At 34.4% G+C, this 21,099-nt stretch overlaps 1 protein-coding gene across 1 annotated transcript; it reads left to right on the top strand.

The window, feature by feature from the left end:
- The first annotated feature begins 11,118 nt into the window (after nucleotides 1-11,118).
- LOC147074900 (uncharacterized) lies at nucleotides 11,119-14,683 on the top strand. Its single transcript, XM_085943154.1, has one exon. The coding sequence runs from the start codon at nucleotides 11,120-11,122 to the stop codon at nucleotides 12,701-12,703; it is 1,584 nt and encodes a 527-aa protein (XP_085799280.1). The 5' UTR covers nucleotide 11,119; the 3' UTR covers nucleotides 12,704-14,683.
- Nucleotides 14,684-21,099: the final 6,416 nt, after the last annotated feature.

Consider the following 21,099-nt stretch of genomic DNA (forward strand, 5'->3'; position numbering starts at 1 on the left):
TATTCAACTTTTCTTTGACTTAACAGATATTTTTTATTTGGGGGGGCCGGCAATTTTGGGCTGGCACCCGGGCTGCAGACAGAAACCAAGGAACACTAAAATAAATGAAGTGGCTTATCTTCTGGGTATGGCTGTAAGAAGGTACAGTTCTCGAGTGTGGGGAAATATGAGACAAACTTAAACGTGTTAAAGAATATTATATTAGTGTATCACGTAAACGAAACGCGTATTCAATATTGGTAATATTTGAAAGCACAGCGGGTTTTGTATTGTTTTGCATTTTATAGCCTGGACGTCATCAAATCCTAAAACAAAACTTGGTTAGGAGTGTCATGGCCGCATATTCAATGCTTTCGTACCATTTTTTTTCCATAGATTTACTAGAATTACTAGCTTCTATATGAAGTGTTACTATCACAGAGCAGATAATAAATAGAATTCCCATTTGCTATATACCAATACAGTACATGTTGACGCAGGGCTTTAAATGTGTGAATGTTCTAAATGAACCACGCATTATAGACATGCAATAGTGTGTGTAATACACCAATGTTAAATTAGCGTTAATGCATAAACCGAGAGCAGTAAAGTTGTCAGTATTCGACGTATGACGTATTCTTGACACATGTTTAAATTTATCTCGTATTCTTCCTTACTCGAAATCGGTTTCCTGCTTCTCCTTACCCGTTAGGTATTTCAGTTCCCATTACTTCTGAGTTTACTGATTATTGTGTATAGATACTGCAGGCGACGCAATATAAATTACCGATAATGGACTCTTAAAGCTAGGCGCGTATTTCAGGGACTTACGTTCCTAAGTATGGTTCTGCATCATGTTCTTAGAGTGGCATGCACAATCTAAGATTTCGATCCTAAGGATAAGTCGCCGAAAAGCATTACTTAACTATAGACAATCTTGAGTATACAGTTAAGGAATCCTTAACCATAGACTACTTTTTTTATGAACACGCCCCCTTCTGTATTACCATTTACCACTGACAGTTGCTGTCAAAATAAATTCGCATGTCTATAAAACAGTATATACAAATTGAGATTCATTTAACAATGTATCTTAATTTGGATATTGATAGTGTTAATTCGTTTGGCATGTACTTGCAGAATATTATTTTACTTTTATACGCCAGCCCGCAGAAATACAAGATGCCAGATGATAGAATGACACTTGACGCTAGTGTTAACATGTTAAAAAAATATTTTGCGGTGCCTGTAGAATCACGTATAATGACTGATAACGGAAACATAAGAGTATTATAATTAAATATGAATATGTATTTATAGTTATTGCATTTATAAAGTGCAGTTGTCATATTTTTGTCATCGTTTAACAATTATAAAATAATTTACCTAAACTATAGGAAAGAGAATTTTTAAATATGGTATTCTGCATAGTGTTTTCTGCTAAGGAATTTTTAGTTATGACAAATGTTTCTGCATTCCGTTCTTAGTAGTCAAGCAAAGAATAATAATTCTTGAGTGATAGTTTTTTACGACTATTTGAGTTACCATTGTTATCAACGTATATCCCTGCCACACGCGGAAACAATGTCTGTCGTATTCATGAAGCGTAGTGACCTAACCTACAACCGTAAATTGACTCGATCAACGATGACCGTTTCAATTCTAGTGTCATTCAATTAACATGAATTTCAATTTCAATTGCTTTATGTACCTACATCACTAACATCAGTTTAATAATAATAATATGTACCAGTGATAGCTTCATCATTCAATATATTATTTTACTGGAGTACCTAGTCAGTAGTTAATCAAAACCGTTGCAAACAGATTAGCATAACGAGCCAGTGTTGCCAAGTCAAAATTTAAAATTTCAGTAGATTTTGACAAAAAAATCAGTAGATTTCATAAAATATCAATAGATTTTGGAAAATGTAGTACCTTGCTATATTACATAATATGATTTAAGACGAATAAGAATAACAATAACTAATAATATTAATTTATTGTAAACAATGATGATATTAATCTGTAAAATGGCGCTCTTGGGTAGAGTTACAATGCTTTCTTTGTCAATTTAGAAGTGAAACGCATCAAAAAAGGACGTGTATAAATCATAAATTTCAAGTTTATTATTAAAATAATCATCAGTTAACTTACAATTATGGAAAAACACAAATGTTAGTAAATTTCTTGAATTTCGAAAAAATCAAAAATTCAGTGTATTGGCAAAAAATATCAGTAGATCTAATGATATTATTTGCCAATATACTGAATTTTTGATTGTTTTTCGAAATTCATGAAAATCAATAGGAAATACCGGTTATGGTATTTTAATTAGGTATTGCAATCCATCTATGTACGTCGTACGATGTCCACTATGGTAACAACAGTCACTGTCTTCTATAGGTTGTTTCTATTTCAAATATAGAATGCTGTGAAATAGTCCTTCCGCTTTTCTCTATAGTGTAGCGGGAATGCCAATACTATGTAATTTTAATAGTTCATAGTGTTATAGTAAAATAAACAAAACGTATAGTCAGTGGGCGATGACATCCAATAAAGTAAAAATTCTGACGCTCTTATGAAATAGCTTTGATACTTGATGATTATGTTAGGGGGAGTTAATTATTCACATGTCATTTTTTAGAATAACATATGAAACACAGTGGTTGGTATGATTCCCACGCGGGTATACTATAATACTTATTAACAAAAAAGCATTGGGGCCACTAATTATAAGGATTCGATGACATCCCTAGGTAAAGTGCCGCCTTAAGCAGACTGAGATTTCCGCCCCTTTCATTTTTAGTTTCAAATTACTTACGTATAATAATATATTTTCGGCTATCATAAACAGACAGTTAAACCAAAAATCTTATTGATATTGGTTGATAAACACACTTTAGGCACCAAGGCCTGAACAAAAACGATGCATAAGTGCGAGTGAGAAAGTATTCGGCACCCTTCTAATCTCTGCGACACGCCCTGGAGTAAGATATAAGGTTTACATATGTGGGAGATGGTTTGCTACGGTGTAGCCCGCAAATCTTAGCTTATTGCTTAACTAAGCGTCGATACCCGTCTTGTTAAAATTACTATTTTTGTGTTAAACATAAAGTCAGTGGTAAATATTTTTAGTTAATTAAGAAGAAAAGATGGTTCTGTGTGTTGTATTAAAATATGATAGCCGTACTGATAATTAAGAAGATGGTATTAGTAGTAATATAGTGCGAGCACTAGCGAAATGGTCTATGGTCTCAAACATTTGTGTACGAATGCGTTCGCTCGCCCACAAACCAAACGCACGGCACGCAGCTTCATTTAGCAATGCAATGGGTGGCAATGCAATCTAGATGTATCTATAGTCTAAGGTAGGCACCTACTAAGAATTGTAGTATTTCCACGAGACCTCTTCCATGTGAATTTTTAACATCCATTTCTCGTAAAAACAAAAACTTCCACTTCGTGGAGGCTCATAATATGATCTTATTAGGATCGGATATAGTCGAAGAGAAAAGATGAGATCCGAGAAAATGGTAGTTAAGTATATAGTTTTTCAGTCATACTTATTTGTTTTCGTTGAATTAAGAATACATATGAATACGTGTATTAAATAAGGCTCTAAGTACCAAAAACTAGTATTGCTTGTAGTTACAAAATAGCGAGTCATTGCAGTAAAATTTCATGAAGCAGACCTTTTGAAAAATGTAGTTTTACAGTGTGAAGCAATCACGGCAGGTTCTATAATTTTAGGTATTAAGAACTCGCAAGTGTCAACACACCATCGTCAGTTATTTTATATTGAATGCCGTTGACCACTGCAGTGCTACTTACACCATTATAAATAAAACACGCCGACGGAGTTATAACGTCGACAGGTTTAATTATTTTGCTGTATTTTTTTGACTTGCTTGAGGCACTTAGACTATAGTTGAAGTTATTGGCGTTGGTATGTAGAACATTATTCTATAAAAATGTCAGTTTTTATTATTTTGGTACTTAGCGCCTTAATTAATACACGTATTCATATTATAGATATAGAAGGTGTTGGTTAGATTTTTTTTAAATGTATTATGCCCTACTTACTTCAAACCATAATCGATAAATATTATGTTATATTATAGATTTACGAATATTTTTTAATTAGTATTTACTATGGCTCGGATTAAATATAAGGTTAATTGAATTTTAAAAACTAACAAACACTATCAACACACTGTAGTATTAGTTCAATAAAAACATCGCATACGTTTCACGGACAAGGTTTCGTATGCACTATTTATGTCGGATCTTAACAGCCGACCTCCACCCTTCGCCACTGATAACAGGTCTATAACGTACCTAAGTAAACAAGTTATCTATTAAAAATGCTATATATGGCAAGAAAAGCGTTGTAAAACGTTGGCCGAAATGTCAATAATATTGAAGTTCATGAACAACGTTACGAATATATTGACTTTACATAATTACCTACAACGTATTATATTTACTGGTATTAAATTTCCAACCGTCACTAAAGAATTGCGCGGATGTTAGTTAATTATAAAGAGAGGAGATAATAATTATTACGATATGTGCGAACTGAGCATGCAATCGCCCCTCTGTATTCCGATTTCCACTAGCAAAGAGTGGCTGTTGGAGGGAGGTTAACGATGGTTATCCGAAAAGAATAATGCACGTTGGATAGTCATACTAGAGAGACAATAAATACATAAAGAAAATAATAATACGACATTACTATTGACAGCGGCGATTTTCTATGACGCAAATGATGCAATCGATTCTTCTGAACATTTAAAAAGGGTCTCGAAATAAATTAAATTTTTATATTTATCTGAAAAATATACGTATTTTAGACACAGATTCAATGGCAAGTATACTTACCGATGTATGTACGAATTGTGATTTGTAGTGAATAAATTTAATTAAATGCGCGTAAATATTGTGTTTGTATTAATGTACCTATACAAAATAAATATAGTAAATCGTTTGAATGTATGGATATATTTAGAAAATTTTAATTCGATTGCATTTTTTTTATCGTAGGGCGAATCAAAATTAGTCAGTGCGTCGGGCCTCTGCGCCCGCTAAACGCGCCACTGACTATTGATAATTATGTCAGCTTCTTCTGGAGGGCGTTGGTTGTAACAAAAGTCAGATTAACTTGAAATTCTTCTTAATTATATAGGTATCGAATTGAGATAGGTACGGTATTCTGAAAATAGTACCTAGTAACATAACACTCTCATTAAAAGTTGTTTAATTTCTTTGATTGAATACATCATTTCGAGTCAAGAATCAGACTTCTAGTGTTGTCGGGTCGGGATATATATTGACAGGGCCACAGAGCCTAAGTAATTAATTAATACGTATCTATACATATATCATAATTCATAATATTTATGAAGCGGACGCCTCCTGCGCCCGTGTAATAAACCGCAATGTGTAGGGTTCCCAAACGTCCTCTTTTACCCGGACAAGTCCTCTATTTTGAGGTCAACGTCGGTGTCCAGTATCTTTTTTTCATTTTTAATCGAATAATGGGTAATATGTAACGTGACCATGGCCCCCACAAGGGGGGGACTGACAGGGCTCTAGCCTAAGGGCCCGGGCTCAGGGGGGCTCGGCGTGACGGGTCGACCAGATAAATGAGATAAATTTGCTCTAATAGCAAAAAAAAGTCGTGTTGAGTAATACTCGACAACTCCATAATTCGATGTATTAAAAAATCGCTAAATTATACTGAATTTTATTTGACCTCGAACACCATTTGAAAAAAAATACTGGAGAGCGTCAGACTGCCTTTAACCGTAGCAATAGGTAGGGGGGCCGCCCAAGATCCTGGCTTGGGGGCCCGCTTCAAGATGTGGGCGCCATGAACGTGATCATTTTTTTTTTCAAGAACAGGAATGCACACGTGTAAATAAATTATTTATGTGGTCTTATATTTTTTTAAAGAACAAAGTATTATTTGGTTTTGATTTCAAATGCGGATGTAATTCTTGACAGGACTTCTTAAAATTTACTTTGGTAATTAACATTGCTTTAAGAACTGCGACCTGCAACTGTGTTTTTCGCTCGTCCACAACTTATTCACAAGAAAAAATATCCTTTCTACCGATACTTTTCTATCGATTTTTTGATTTTTCGCGCCTTTTTTTGAAATTGTTAACTTGGGCTGCTCTCTTTCTGAAAACGGGACAATTCGGCGTCCCGAAGCTGTGCTTGGGGACAACGGGATAGGCTATATAAAAACGGGACGTGTGGTCACGTTAGTAATAATGTCCTCTTTTTCCACTATGAACATTTTATATTCATATTTTTGCATTCGGAATTGAGAAAATCACAATATGTATGTATGCAGTGACGCCGCCCGTATACAAAATGCCGCCCTAGGCATCGCCAAAATGCCGCCCCATTTTTTATATAGTATTTTTTATCATCCTTTCATGACTCCAATATCTAAGAAATGTGTTGTATGGATACATTACTAACAAAATATTATACACCACTAAAACATACAAAATTAAATTTAGATATAAAAAGTGAATAAATTATTATAGTAGAGGTAATTAAGTTTGACTTCGTTGATTTTTCTGACACATTTAGTTTTTGCTTTTTAGCAATACACAGAGTTATTATTATCATACCATTTTTACTATGCTATTATTGTACAACATGTAAACAAAATAATTTTAGCTATTTCTGTATATATTATATTTACATATATTCTAAACGATTCTTCTCGATTTGCCGCCCACCGAGTAACTGCTGCCCCCAAGCGACGCTCAATCTGTCTACCGCCACGAGACGTCACTGTATGTATGTATTGTGAAATCACCGGGATCGACCCCGGAAACCCCGAAAAGCGTCAATTACATTGAGCTTCTTTACGAGCTGTTTGTTGGCGAATTTATAATCTGCCTGTAAAGTCGCCCAGTGTAATCATCGAAATGTTAGCTTGTTCGATGATTACACTGGGCGACTTTACAGGCAGATTATAAATTCGCCAACAAACAGCTCGTAAAGAAGCTCAATGTAATTGACGCATAAGGCATTGGACTATGGGGAGACTGCTGATTCCGGAATATGTCCTCATTTTATCATCGTCAAAAATGGGAACACTATCAAATGTGCAGATTAGTATAATCACCGTGTAAATCGAGGTTTCACTGCCATTTTTTGTAATAATTATGCGGATTATGCCGTATTGTAACTTGTAACAATCGCATTTACATCTTGAAACATTGTCGACTGTAAGATATGAGTTTTTTCTTGTTGAAAGTGAAATCAGCAAAGTTAAGTAAGTAGGTACGAAGTGTTGTCGGCAGCTAGGTGGTCGATGGTCGAATTCGCGCTACATGCAAAAACATCCAAATTACACTCGAGAGAGTTCCGGTTACGTTTTTAACTTAACTAAGCCGGCAAGCACTTTTATTCAGTTTTTACTCGGCTATTTTTTAGTAGAGGAAATACGTGAAAACAATAGCACAATTTTACACTAATTATATAGGAAGGTAGTTAGTGAAGTAGAGATAAAAATGTACTAGATAATCAAACATATTAGATTATTTATTAGCGATATAATATTATTCAGGGTATTCAATGTTTCTGAGGCCGACAAGCAGTGACGTCCCGTGGGGGTAGGCAGATTGAGCGTCGCTTGGGGGCGGCAGTTACTCAAAGGGCGGCAAATCGAAGAGAATCGTTAGGTATATATAGAAAGCTACATAAACTTAGAATAACGGAAATATCTTTCCATTAAAAAATCAGCTCACTGGTTGGAAACAAAATATATCTATTAATTAGATAAGTACTATAAAATTTTCAACAGGACTTTATTTTTATGTCGGGTTCGCGATGTCTAGTTTACTTCCGTTGTCCTTGGACGTCACGTTCTTCACAGTCACTCGCGAATTATGAAAGTTTTCAGGTGTATTTTTTAAATGTACCTATCTGAAACCGTAGACTCGCAATATTGTCTATTGAAACAGAGATGGCATTTAAGTTAGATTTAGTAGTATAGGTAGATACCTGTATCTTGTTAGTGATGTATCCATACAACACAATTCTTAGATATTGGAGTCATGAAAGGATGATAAAAAGTACTGTATTAAAAAATGAGGCGGCATTTTGGCACTGCCTAGGGGCGGAATTTTGTCTAGGGACGTCACTGCCGACAAGTCACTGAAATAATTATTAACGCATACCTATACATAAGGGAACACAACATCAATAGGAACTAGCTTACTAAACGATGCGTGGTAGCCGCAGAGTAATGATATAAAGAGAGGGTGTATTGTTCAGCTATATGAAGCCGTGTTTCTTGCGTGTAATTTTATTATTATTAACATAATTCTAAGCGATGGTGCCCACAGAACGCGTCGAGCGGGCGAAGTCGGCGTATTCATAACCATAATCACACGTCTCTCGCCGCGCATTACCCTTCACCTATGTAATAAGCGGCCCAAGCAGCACAAAACAATTATTTTTACAGCGTCTCTCATAACAAAGCAATAAAAATATTATATTATTTTGGGGCTTGTAATAAATATTTACGACGACATTATTCAACCAGCGAAATATAATGACACGGAATAAAATAAAACAATGGGTTCTCTGTTATTAAATAATTGCTTTTGGCCCGTCGATCGATGACGCCTCAAGCAGCGTAATTTTGGTAGCCGTGTTCAATGAATGGACTCCTTTGTATTTTCATTAAATCGTATCGCCGAGAAGCGAAAAACGGTGACTCATGCGGCAGGCGGCGCGCAAGGCATCGTTAAGTCCAGTGGGCGCTGGCGTATTTGATTACGTTGTATTTTTGATGATTTACGCGCCACTTGTAGAAATTTTGCGCGAGCGCCGCACTCGCTGCGTCAATGGGCTTTATGCCTAAGCGATAGTGCCCACAGAACGCGTCGGGCGCGCGAAGTCCGCGTATGCAGTGTTTATTCATAACCATAATCACACGTCTCTCGCCGCGCATTACCCTTCACCTATGTTATAAGCGGCCGAAGCAGCACAAAATAAATATTATTACAGCGCCTCTCATAACAAAGCAATAAAAATATTATATTATTTCGGGGCTTGTAATTAAAATTTACGACGACATTCTTCAACCAGCGATAAACTGAACACGCAATAAAATAAAACAATGACTTCTCTGTAATCAAATAATTGCTTTCCGCCCGTCGATCGACGATGCCTCGCGCAGCATGTTTTTGCTCGCTCTGTTCAATGAATGGACTCATTGTATTTTCTTTCATTCGTATCGCCGAGAAGCGGTGATTCGCGAAAAAACGATGATTCATGCGGCGCGCGCGTATAATGCGTCGCCATATCCAGTGGGCGCTGGCGTATTTGATTACGTTGTATTTTCAATGATTTATGCGCCACTTGTAGAAATTTTGCGCGAGTGCGGCGCCCGACGTGTCTGTGGGCACTATCGCTAAGCGATAGTGCCCACAGAACGCGTCGAGCGGGTGAAGTCCGCGCATGCAGTGTTTATTCATAACCATAATCACACGTCTCTCGCCGCGCATTACCCTTCACCTATGTAATAAGCGGCCCATGGAGCACAAAACAATTACTTTTACAGCGTCTCTCATAACAAAGCAATAAAAATATTATATTATTTCGGACTTGTAATAAATATTTACGACGACATTGTTCAACCAGCGAAATATAATGACATGGAATAAAATAAAACAATGACTTCTCTTTAATGAAATAATTGCTTTTCGCCTGTCGATCGATGACGCCTCGCGCCCGCCGCGCCTGTACGACAACGCTCACAACAGCCGAGTAAATTAGAGACCGTCCCGCCCCATTCGCTGGTCACATCCAATGTATTTTCATATTATTGTCGTGCTATGACGTCAAAAGACGCCGCACTGAACCCTGTGTGCGTTGAAATATAAGGCGCGCGAGGCGTTATGTTCTTCATACGCTGTGTATGCTCTATTGTATTCCTTGGTGATTCATCGCCCAAACTGAAGAAATGCGCGAGCGCGTCGAGCGCCCGATTGTATATGATCGGCGCCTAAGACACAACATTTTCTACTTAATTAAATAAATATAATTACCACTAACTTTATATTTAACACACAAACAATAAATTTCAGCAATACATGCTCTCAGTTTTTGAATGAATGGAGTCATTCAAACCAATATTTATTAGTGACGTGTACAACAACGCATATTGCGGAGAATATAAGCGTGCCAAATACTTTCTCATTCGCACTTATGGCTTGTTTTTGTTCAGGCCTTGGTGGTAGCAGTTTTGATGCAGGGTTTTTAAGTTTAGTGTTGCACTATTTAGGTCGGATCCCTTCGCCTATACATAGTGCAGTTTGACATTACATATTTTTTGAATCTGTAAAATCATTAGCTCATCTCCGCGTATACTTGACCACGGACGAAAAATAATGACGTATTCTAAATCCAGGACATTTTATCAGTTTTTAATTACTTTATCTTTGTTGCATTCATTATTCAAGAATGTATTAAAATAAATAAAAAACTACTGGCATCACTGATTTAATTCAGTGTAAACTAAAACTAAATCTCAAATTTTACAATTCTAAATACATTTTTTTTAAATACACTTGTGAATTCATCCGGTGGTAGAGACAATAATTTGCGAATGATATTCACTTTATGTCTGTCGGCTTGTTATCGGTATAATACTAATATTAATATTACAACGCAGCTATATAATCACCATTATTTTGTTTGTAATTGTTTTCGAATGTCCCTAATTGTTTTATAGTTTTTCATTGAAATTAATATGTTGTATTTCTGTTGTTACAGATGTGCTTATGTGACCAGCTGCAAGGATTCCCCGATTAAAGTGTGCAAATAAGTCAACGGACGATCGGAAACCAATAACACAAATGCATTAAGTGTAACTGTACAAACGTGCTAAGTGATTGTTTCAAGACGGCGAAAAACACGTTTAATTAAACGTGTACTATCGTAACGCACGTGGACACAGTGTATAAACAACATAAGTGCCGAACAACTTGTGTGCGATTTACGTTGACTGAAAGTGAAAGGTGAAATTTCGTACACACGAAAATGTGTTCCGCTGGGCCCTTGTGATTAAATAAATTAATATTTTAAATCACCAAACAAGATGGAGCACATTTATACAATAAAAGTAAAAAGACAGTTCGACCCTCGGGGTCTATATCCTTCAGAACGACGGTACTCAGCATCGACAGTTCTTGGACTGGCATGTGTCCATCTTGCATTAGCGAGTACAGCATTTCTTTTAGCGTGCCTCGTATTTTCTAGTCCGTTCAATATTGAGCGAGATGCCGCCATAGCAGCTTATCCACCGTATTTGGACAGAAATTATCTGAAGAATACAGAAGACTTCGAAGAAGTCGATGGAGTTGTGGTACAAAGTCTCAACTTCACTTCAGAAGGTGACAGTGGATCGTTTGATGATTTTGAAATATCGGAAGACGGAATAGTTTCTGATTACAATTGTGGTATGAGCTATTCGATGTCCTTGATTCTGGCACCATGCCTTTTGGGAGGTGGTTCTATGATTGCTGGTTTAGCTGCTCTCTTGGCTTCCAGGCGTTGGTATGTTGATAGAAATATCGCATGGTTTTTCCTGGCGTCACTTTTGTCAACAGCCACATCCGTTGCCGCTTTAACAGCCATGGTAACTTGGGTTGCTACTTCTTCTGCTGACTCCCTCGGATTCTCTGATTATTTCTCTGACGGAAATCTTTTCGGAAAAGTGAAAGTGGTATCTGAAGAAAGTCAGAATGTTGCCAGTGGTAATCGCTCATGGTTTTATTTGATTAAGGTCCCAGTTGACGATCTGAAATCACAGAATATTCCGCTTTTGGGTCAGAATTCAAAAAGTAATAAAACAAGAAGTGTTTTATCGGTAAATATTTTAATAGCGGCTGCGGTAGAACTTTTGTGGTCGTTGTTAAGCTTAAAATTAGCTTGGGATGGAATGTGGGCAGATTATCCGGACGACGAATCTTTGGAAACCAGAAGGGGCGGAGTGACAGTCCAAGTCGTGACGGAAATCAAAGGCAACAACACGAAGCATTTGCCGAAGAATACAAAGATACTGCCGCCAGAACCAGATTTGATAGAGCATCACCCGAAAAACAACAAAATAAAAAAGTTTTTCAGATCGCAGCAAGAAAATGGAGGATTCTTCTTGAACAGAAATGCAGATGGCCGCTTAGTGTTTTCGGGAGCCAAAGACAATAAAAACGCAGAATTCTTGCATAGAGAAAGCAGTGAAGAATACAGAGAGAGGATGCTAAATTTCTTGAACAGATGTGCCGACGCCGGAGAAATGGATATACCTGAATCAAATGCAGGAATGGAAACAGTCGAGTTGGAAATGTCTCCCGAGGCCCAGCAACCGAATGAAGAAATAGTACCTACCAAGCCTGTAGAAGGTGATAGATTGTCTTCGGCGAGTTGGGGAGATGTCCATGATCATACAATCTACGATCAAAATACGCTGGATTTGAACAAAATCATGATTGACACGCTTCGAAAATCAAAAGTTGGCGCGAAAACAAAATCGCCAGATGTAGTCGTAGACGATAATAACTCTAAAAGTGAAATTGTTCAAGATGCGACTGATCCAACACCGGATGCAGATAATCGAGAGACATCGTTAAAAAATAGCAATTCCATTGATGATAGAATTGATAACGGCGAAGTTAAAAAATAATTCTTCAAACTGTATTGTTTATTTTTTCAATTTGATCTCTCGCTGAGCGACGTCTGCCATCTAGCGATTTTTTTATGTACAAACTTCTTGTATAGTTTACTATTTCTAAATTTTAAAATGGTTTGCGTCTTCGACCACGAAAAATGAAATGATTCGAAAATGCGACATTATAATATTATTTTTACTAATATAATATTTAGCTTTATGCAATGTTTTCTGGATTATATACATTTTTTGTAACAAAAATCCAGAGAATTGATGAACTCTGTTCCTTTCTGTAATTACAATGTAATAAATAGAAAACCTTATTAATAATATCCACTAATTTCCTAAATAATTATGTTCTAAAGAACCTTGTTCATATTGATGCTATGAAAAAATATTTATTTGTGACATCATAAGTAAAGTTAATCATTTCAAAAATATATGATTTAATTAACTTGAAATCTAATATCTGTCACTAATTTTGATATTTAGACATTTATGTATTATACATGTTATATTCTAATTTATAATATTATTATAATACGACTACTATTTAGGCGCACATGAAGGAAAATGGTTTGGTGGGGGTCTATGTTGAAAAAGTATCCATAATAAGGGTAAAGAAAATCTAGCAGACTTTTCCAGATACATTTCTCATACTCAGACACTTAGTCTAGCAATAAACATCTTGCCGGCATGTATAATTAAGGGCGTTCACCTATGAGTTATTGCATCCACAAGTGGTTATCGAATGCTCGTGGCTTACCCGACGGTTATAATTATTATGATTGTTTGTGCCAGTTTGTGTCGTCCATGTTGTCTTGTCTGTTGGACATACCTAATCAGATAATTAAAGCACACATTGGATGGCTCAGACGCACTAATTTATGAGTGTCATGAGTCTTGCGTGTCGTAGAATACCGAGAGGAGTGGGGTTTGACTGCCAAATCATTCATTTATCCAATCATTAGACAGTCTTGAAGTTCTGATGAACAATAAGAAGTAATATTTCATTTACTTATATAATTCGTATTTTTTTCTGGGTATGGTGTGGATCTGAAACCCCTTGTGTGCGCCTGCAACTATTTGATACTTACCTTCTTACTTCTAAATGTCAGATGAAATCTAATTAATGTATTAAATTATTAATACTATCTACATGGATTGAAAATATATTAATTATTATCATGTTTTTAATGACAAAGTAAATGATGCTTTATGTAATATGTGTTGATGTTTTTTATGAAATTATCATGAGATTGCTATATTGACTATGTAACATCGTGTAATTTATTGAGAATTCAAACTAATCTTTGTATGAATTCAGATATTGAATAAATTCTGTTTTATAATATTTGAAACAGAATTATAATAAATAATAATATGTCAGATTCATAAAATCAAAAGTAGCTATCCCATAATTAAATATTTAGAATGTGTTGTCTTTTATTAAACCATTATTTTTGCGATGGCATGTTTACAAATTATTCAATAAACAGTTACTTATTATTGTAATTGTAAGAAATGTATCAACTAATATCATGATTAATTTTATGCATTATCAAAATAATAATTATATATTATATTATATTGTAATGGAGCAGAACTGATTTTACATCATAAGTTTATTATAAACTACCATTAGCATTAGGAAACGTAATACAATGTGACAAAATAATAAAATATGAAATATTCTTTTTGTGGGTTAATTATCGAAATGCCGTTACTATTGGCATTGTTGTAACAATGAAACTCTCAAAATGATATCTATCATTTCACCTAAAAGAGTTTTTAATACTTAAAATGGTGTAATCCTGAATGTGGAATTTCGTGAGCATTTACCAGTATAATTAATAGACCGTGTGAACTGATAGTCAGCCATTTTTGATAGACTAAGGTCATTAGTTTAATTTTAGATATTAGCTATATTCATAAGACATAAAGTATAATATTATTGTAAATGTAAAACATAAATAAATGTCTAATGGAAACTAATTCGATCTTTTTCTTAATTCCCATCCTCATAATGAAGAAAAATAAAATTGTCAATTGTATAATTTTTTGTCATTCATTCATTCGGGGTCAGGAGAAAAGAGAAGAGGACTACATCACATTTGATCATTAACCTGATCCGTGCCACGGACGAATTAACTCGCCAAAGCATGTATGTCGCATCAGGCCACGGACGAATATATCCGCGTGTTCTTGTAAACGTCATAACTTCTGAATAAACATTCTGTGTATATTTTCTAAACAATATTTATCATTTTAGTGTGAAAATATTCACGATAAACTTGATAAACATGTTGTGTTGCTAAGTTTTCACAAATATTTATCATTCCGTTCCTATTTCATATTTTTTAAAGGATTTAATTCATTTCGAAAATAGCTGGCCTACAAGAGTAGTAAAAAGTAGCCTAGTAAAAATTGGCTGGCAGTGATAAGTTTAATAGGCAGGGCTCCAAATGGACCGGAGCGCCGTTCCGATTCGGAAAATCAGTAAAATTATCACTCTGTCTCGTGGAAAATATAATTTAACCGTCAGAGCTAGATAAGCCATGTAACAAAAATTCTAACATACTTATTTTTATAAAATACACATAAAATTTGATAACTTCATTACTATGTTAATATCTTCGGTTCGTAAACTTTTCCATTTCGAGCGCTATTAATAGGTATATTGTATACAGAAGTGGCGAAGAATGGAGGTAGGTTGTTTTTATTTTATGTAATTATTAATAACCATGTCCTTGCTTTTTCGTACAAGGTGGTTGTTAGTAACTTTGAACAATCACAAACACCCAGGCTTTGAGAAAATCACATGAAATATGTATTGTGTCCTCATCGGAAATCGAACCCAGAGCTCCCAGATGGAAGGCCAGCGCTTATGCACTGCACCACAAGAGCTGTCGTGGAGGTAGGTTGTTAAGATCTGACATAAATAGTGCACAGTAAACTTTTGTCAATCAAACATATTTGTTTTCATTGAACTAAGACTGCAATGTGCAGATAGTGTTTGTTAGTTTTTAAAATTCAACTAAACCTGATCTAACCCAATCCACAGCAGATAATAGTAAAAAATATTCAGTTATCTAAAGTTATGACATTAAACCATACATAATTCAAGATATTTCTTATTGATTGTGGTTTGGAGGATTAAAAAAAAAAAAAGCCAACACCATCCATATTTTTAATCCAACGAAAACAAATAAGTACAACTGAAAAAGTGTGCACTATTTTCGGTGGATCGCCCGTAGCATACCTGAACCACTATGGTGTGGTTAGGTAGGGTTTGATTGAAATTTAAAAACTATCCAACACCATCTACAAATAATTGTACTCTTAGTTCAATGAAAATAAATAAGTATGACTGACAAAGTTTAGTCTGCACTATTTATGTCAAATCTTAACAGCCTACCTCTGCTCCTCGGCACTGTATTCAGGGTCGGGATCCTATCAAATACGAGGCCCGATTGGAATACTTGCGAAAACCCCTAGGCATAAGAAATCCATTGAAAATCTTGTTAATGGCGTAGATATCTCCACGCGAGTTACTCTGCAATGTAGCTATGCTCAAGTTTCTTTCCGACCTGCCTGCAGTCAACAAGCTTCCCCTCAGTACTGCCCTTTATACTGATACATTTTATAAGCCGTTCATTCACACCTATCCGCATCTTAAATCGTTCAGAAATCACATATTTGACTCAAATTAGAAGTAAACTTTTTTTTGTGGTTACAATTATATATTCTTGTGACCCCTGGATCCGCCTGGGGCCTGATTGCCTGAAGACCGAACCTGATTATATACATAATAATATACAACTGCAGGCCACTAGTAATATTGGTGTGCCGTTGTATGACGGTCAACTGCAATGAGACCCTGTTGAAGGCGACTGTGTAAAGCGATCTCAGCTACGGTGTTTTAAAGAGGAGCTATTTGATTCCAGTAGGTCTATTCTGTCTAAGCTGTCAAAAATGTGTATCCAGCTTTAAAAGTTAACACAGCCAAGAGGGGCTGTTAACAATTGAGCAAATATGATAAACTAACGTCGATAGCCACTTTGTGTATAGAATGGCTTCGCTGACGCAATAAGTAAGTATCAATATAATATTTTGTATTAAAGATTTTAAAGCATTATTTCAAGTACACCAAAATAGTTATCAATCTCAAAAATAAAATATACATTGTATTGCATTATAAACTATTTTTATTTATTAAATTAAATTAATGTTTACAAAATAAATATAATTAAATTGATACCCCTCTATCTAAAGATAACAAACACTATACATATGCAATTTTTTTCAATGGTATAATTAATGTTGGTATGTATGTATTCAAAAAAAGTTTTACCTACCTACGTGATACATTTTTCATCCTCTAATTTTATTATAAATGGATTACCCTTATGATTTTTTATATTACAATTGGATGGCATCATAGTCCACAAATCTTTAGACAGGTTAGGTATCAATGTCACATTACAAAAAAACATGGCATTCATTGAAAATATTATTTTACAATAATTAATCATAATTTATTCTATTACTGACAAAATATAGACGGCACTCGACTGTAAATTGAGATTAATCTTGATATCATGTTAACATTACGAGGAAATTCAAATTGTAAAACCTTAACCTAAAAATAGTTTCATGTATGTTTCAGATCTGTTTGAATCATCAAAATATTAATGTTGAGTATTATGGAGAATGTGTTTTAATCAGGGCTTCGAACCGGAGTTGAACCAAAAACCGGATAAACCGTTATTTTTGACGGAACAAAACCTGAAAAAAATAACAGTTTTTTCAGTTCAGTACATGTTCAAACATGCGCGTTAACATGATCTTACTCTTCACTTCAGATGTCGTAGATGCAAGCGTAACACATATTTATATGAAATAAATATGCTGTTGTTTTCCATTTGAAATATGCACGTCAAATTGAAGGCGCAAAGAAATCATTCACGATCGTGTGACGCATCTCGACATAATTCTCATAATTTATAACATGTTATATGAGACTTACACGGTTGTTTTATATCGTAATAGATTTTTGGGTTTCCACTGTGTGTACTTCGTCCTTCTTTCCTCGACGTTTCGGGCACGTTGCAGAGGTATGAGATATAGCCTCTGCAACGAGCCCGAAACGTCGAGGAAAGAAGGAAGAAGTACACACGGTGGAAACCCAAAAATCCATTATTATAACATGTTATTTAAAAAAATTATGGCTACGGTCCCGTGCGGTGCAGCATAACCATTGGTTTCGGAACGTGGCGCTGGGCTATCATAGAAGTAGGTACCATAAAATGTTCTGAATGATTGTAGAAAATAAATTTTTAATAAAATAAAAACATTTAAAAGTAATCATTCGGAGTTGAACCAAAAACCGAAAACTGTTATTTTTTTCAGAATGAAAACTGGAACCAAACTGATATATATATTTTTACTTGAACCGGAACAAAAACTGTTATGAAAAAAGTAACGATTCGAAGCCCTGATTTTAATTGAATGATTATTTTAACATTACATCTTGAAGTGGTACATTTTGATATTATTATGAAATGATTACATAATCTGTTACCCATCTAATAAAATTCCACTTTATTCCAATGGATAACAATAACATAAAATAAGTAAGTATATGATCCAATGCTAAAATTATATCATGATAAAGAGGCTTGATTTTTATTTGACGGAGAAAAATGCAAACAAGTATTTGACAAAAATTCTCGAAAGACAATCAGCATTTATAAAATCACGATTTACCAGATAAACGCTGAATGCCTTGAGAGGATTATTTGAAGCATATTTTGTAGGCGAGGCAGCTAGGCGTCTGAGATAAACAGACAGTAGCCCTTTTTTTGCCGAGATGACCAAAGCAGTCGTAGAAGATTATTAAGTGGGTAACTAAATTAGATTACATCAATTATTATCAATTTCTGTAATAAAAATAAGCAAAATGTTATAGTTATTGAAGTCAATAAAACTTTCCAAAAATAACACAGTTTATACACTATTCTAGAATATTGTGCTGAGAGTAAACAGTCACTAAGGCACAAAGTGTATTCCAATTTTTTAACATTAATAACTATTGTTATGATCACTGAAGGCGCGAATATTCATTACAAATTATTGGACAGCACGTTATTAAAAACCTGGACAAACTTAAACATAATTAACTTAACTTAACTTAACTTAATAAGAGAATAATTATTATTATAACAATGTTACTAAATAAACATATGCAAAAACACACACAAACAAAATTATTGAAACATGAGAACACAAATGTATACAAAGAGCACTATAATCAGAAGTACGCATTTTATAAAAACAAGCCATCAACACAAAAATACATTTAAAAGATATAGAAATAAAAATATATTACAAGATACACATTACATAATATATCTATGTAATAGAAAATATTATTATTTGAAGATAATTTTATACCTAAAGCAGTGTTCCCACAAAGTGATTTTTGTTGATCAACTTAATTCCTTAATAATTGTTGATTTTTATCGATCAACTGTCTATTGAAACTAAATTGATAAGTAGGAACCGTATTTCAATAAAGTTGATCAAATTGTTAGTTGAGTTGAATGAAATTAAGGTCCTTTTTACTTTTAGTCGATTCAACTGTGAATCAATTATTTGAGTCGGACAATGCATTGTCACGTCGGAATAACTTGTTTCGATTTAAATATGACGAGTTGACTGTTGTCATCCAAAAAAGCTTTAAAGTGGTCGAACAAACGATGTTAATGAACTCCCTAATAAATTCACTAGTTACCTTTTCGATTATGACTCTTGATTCAACTTAAACTGATATGTGGGAAGATTCCTATCAATTTCTTGCTCAACATTCAACAGACAGTTGATCAACAAAATTTTAGATGTGAGAACATGACATTAATGTCAACAGAGTTGATTAGTTGTTTTAACTGACTTGAAACAGGTAGACTGTTATATCAACTTTCGATTGTAAAATCGTAAGTTGCCATTATCGAAGCTGTTTTATCTGTTGATCTTAATGAAATGGCATCTGCAAATAAATTAAGTTGGGAATGGTCCATAGATTTATTACTGTACATGAAAGCGATTTTGTTGGTAGAGGTGGAAAGCAAAGTTGACCAACAAAAATCAAATCATCGGCTTAAGATATCAACACTTTCACAAAAGGGTGATCCCTTGATGATTACATAAAAGGTTATATAACTACATTAATGTTTTGGCCAAATTATAGACAGTCAACTGGATGAAGTTACGCAGAAAGTAAAGATAGAAATACATTATTATCATGTCACATGAGCTCATATGCTAGAACCATCACAACATTCAATACGTAATAAAAACTAAAAACCTACAAAAACATTGTGTCAATTACCTAATATTTGTAGCTCCCTTCTAAATCACTGAAAACAAAGATAATTATGTGAGATCAGTGACCTGAAAATTTTTATAAAATAAAAATACATTCTATTACGTGTGAGATTTATGGTGCGACGTGATATAAGTGAGGTAACGTGAGTGTGGTTTTGATACACGTATGTACAATTTTTATCCGTGGCATGAGCTTATGGTGTACTCACCTGTGCTCACATGACGTGATAATAATGTGTTTCTGCCTTAACAGACAAACATGAACATGCAGCAGTATTTATGTATACAATAATAAATTAGTCTGCTAAAATTTTGACGTGTTTAAACTACCATAATTTTGAAAATAATTGAATAATTAGTATTGGGTCTTTCCTGCAATATGATCTACACATGTTTTCTTTTAAACTGAGTCTATTATATCTGGACCTCAGAGGTAAAGTATACTTTTAGACAAATTTGGGTTTTTACATCTGATATCAGATTTTCGAGTTCTCTCGAATCGTATATTAAAATCACAAAATTTATTAATAAGAAAATTATCTCAGCTATTAATACTGCTCTGCTAAATAAAAAGACGGTGTCTATATAGAAATTATGTCAAAACAATCCAATAATTTTACAGAATATAAGAGAAAAGGTAGTTTAAAACTTGGGTTCTCAATTCACTAAAACCAATAACACTGTCTTTTAACTTAGCAGGGTAGTATAATATCTACTGTTGTTTTTTTGTTGCGGACTTAACTGCGTATTTAATTATGGTTATTGCTCTTAACGCACACACAAATATCTTCTGACTGAGTTATAGGATGAGGTCAATATAGTTATAACTATTTTAAGGCTGCGATCCTTACCTACTGGACACTGGTACCTCATTGAAGTTGACATAACACATATTGATGATTTTACTTTTAAAACAATTTTACTCAATATATCTAAAACAATATAAGATTATATTGATAGACAAAGAATATAACTAACATTTTATAAAAAAAATTACGATTAAAATTAGAAGAGTTATGTTAATT

Source organism: Rhyacophila brunnea, unplaced genomic scaffold (assembly GCF_057557595.1).
Source record: "Rhyacophila brunnea isolate RB1 unplaced genomic scaffold, BYU_Rbru_1.0 scaffold_15, whole genome shotgun sequence".
Taxonomy (NCBI): Eukaryota; Metazoa; Arthropoda; class Insecta; order Trichoptera; family Rhyacophilidae; genus Rhyacophila; species Rhyacophila brunnea.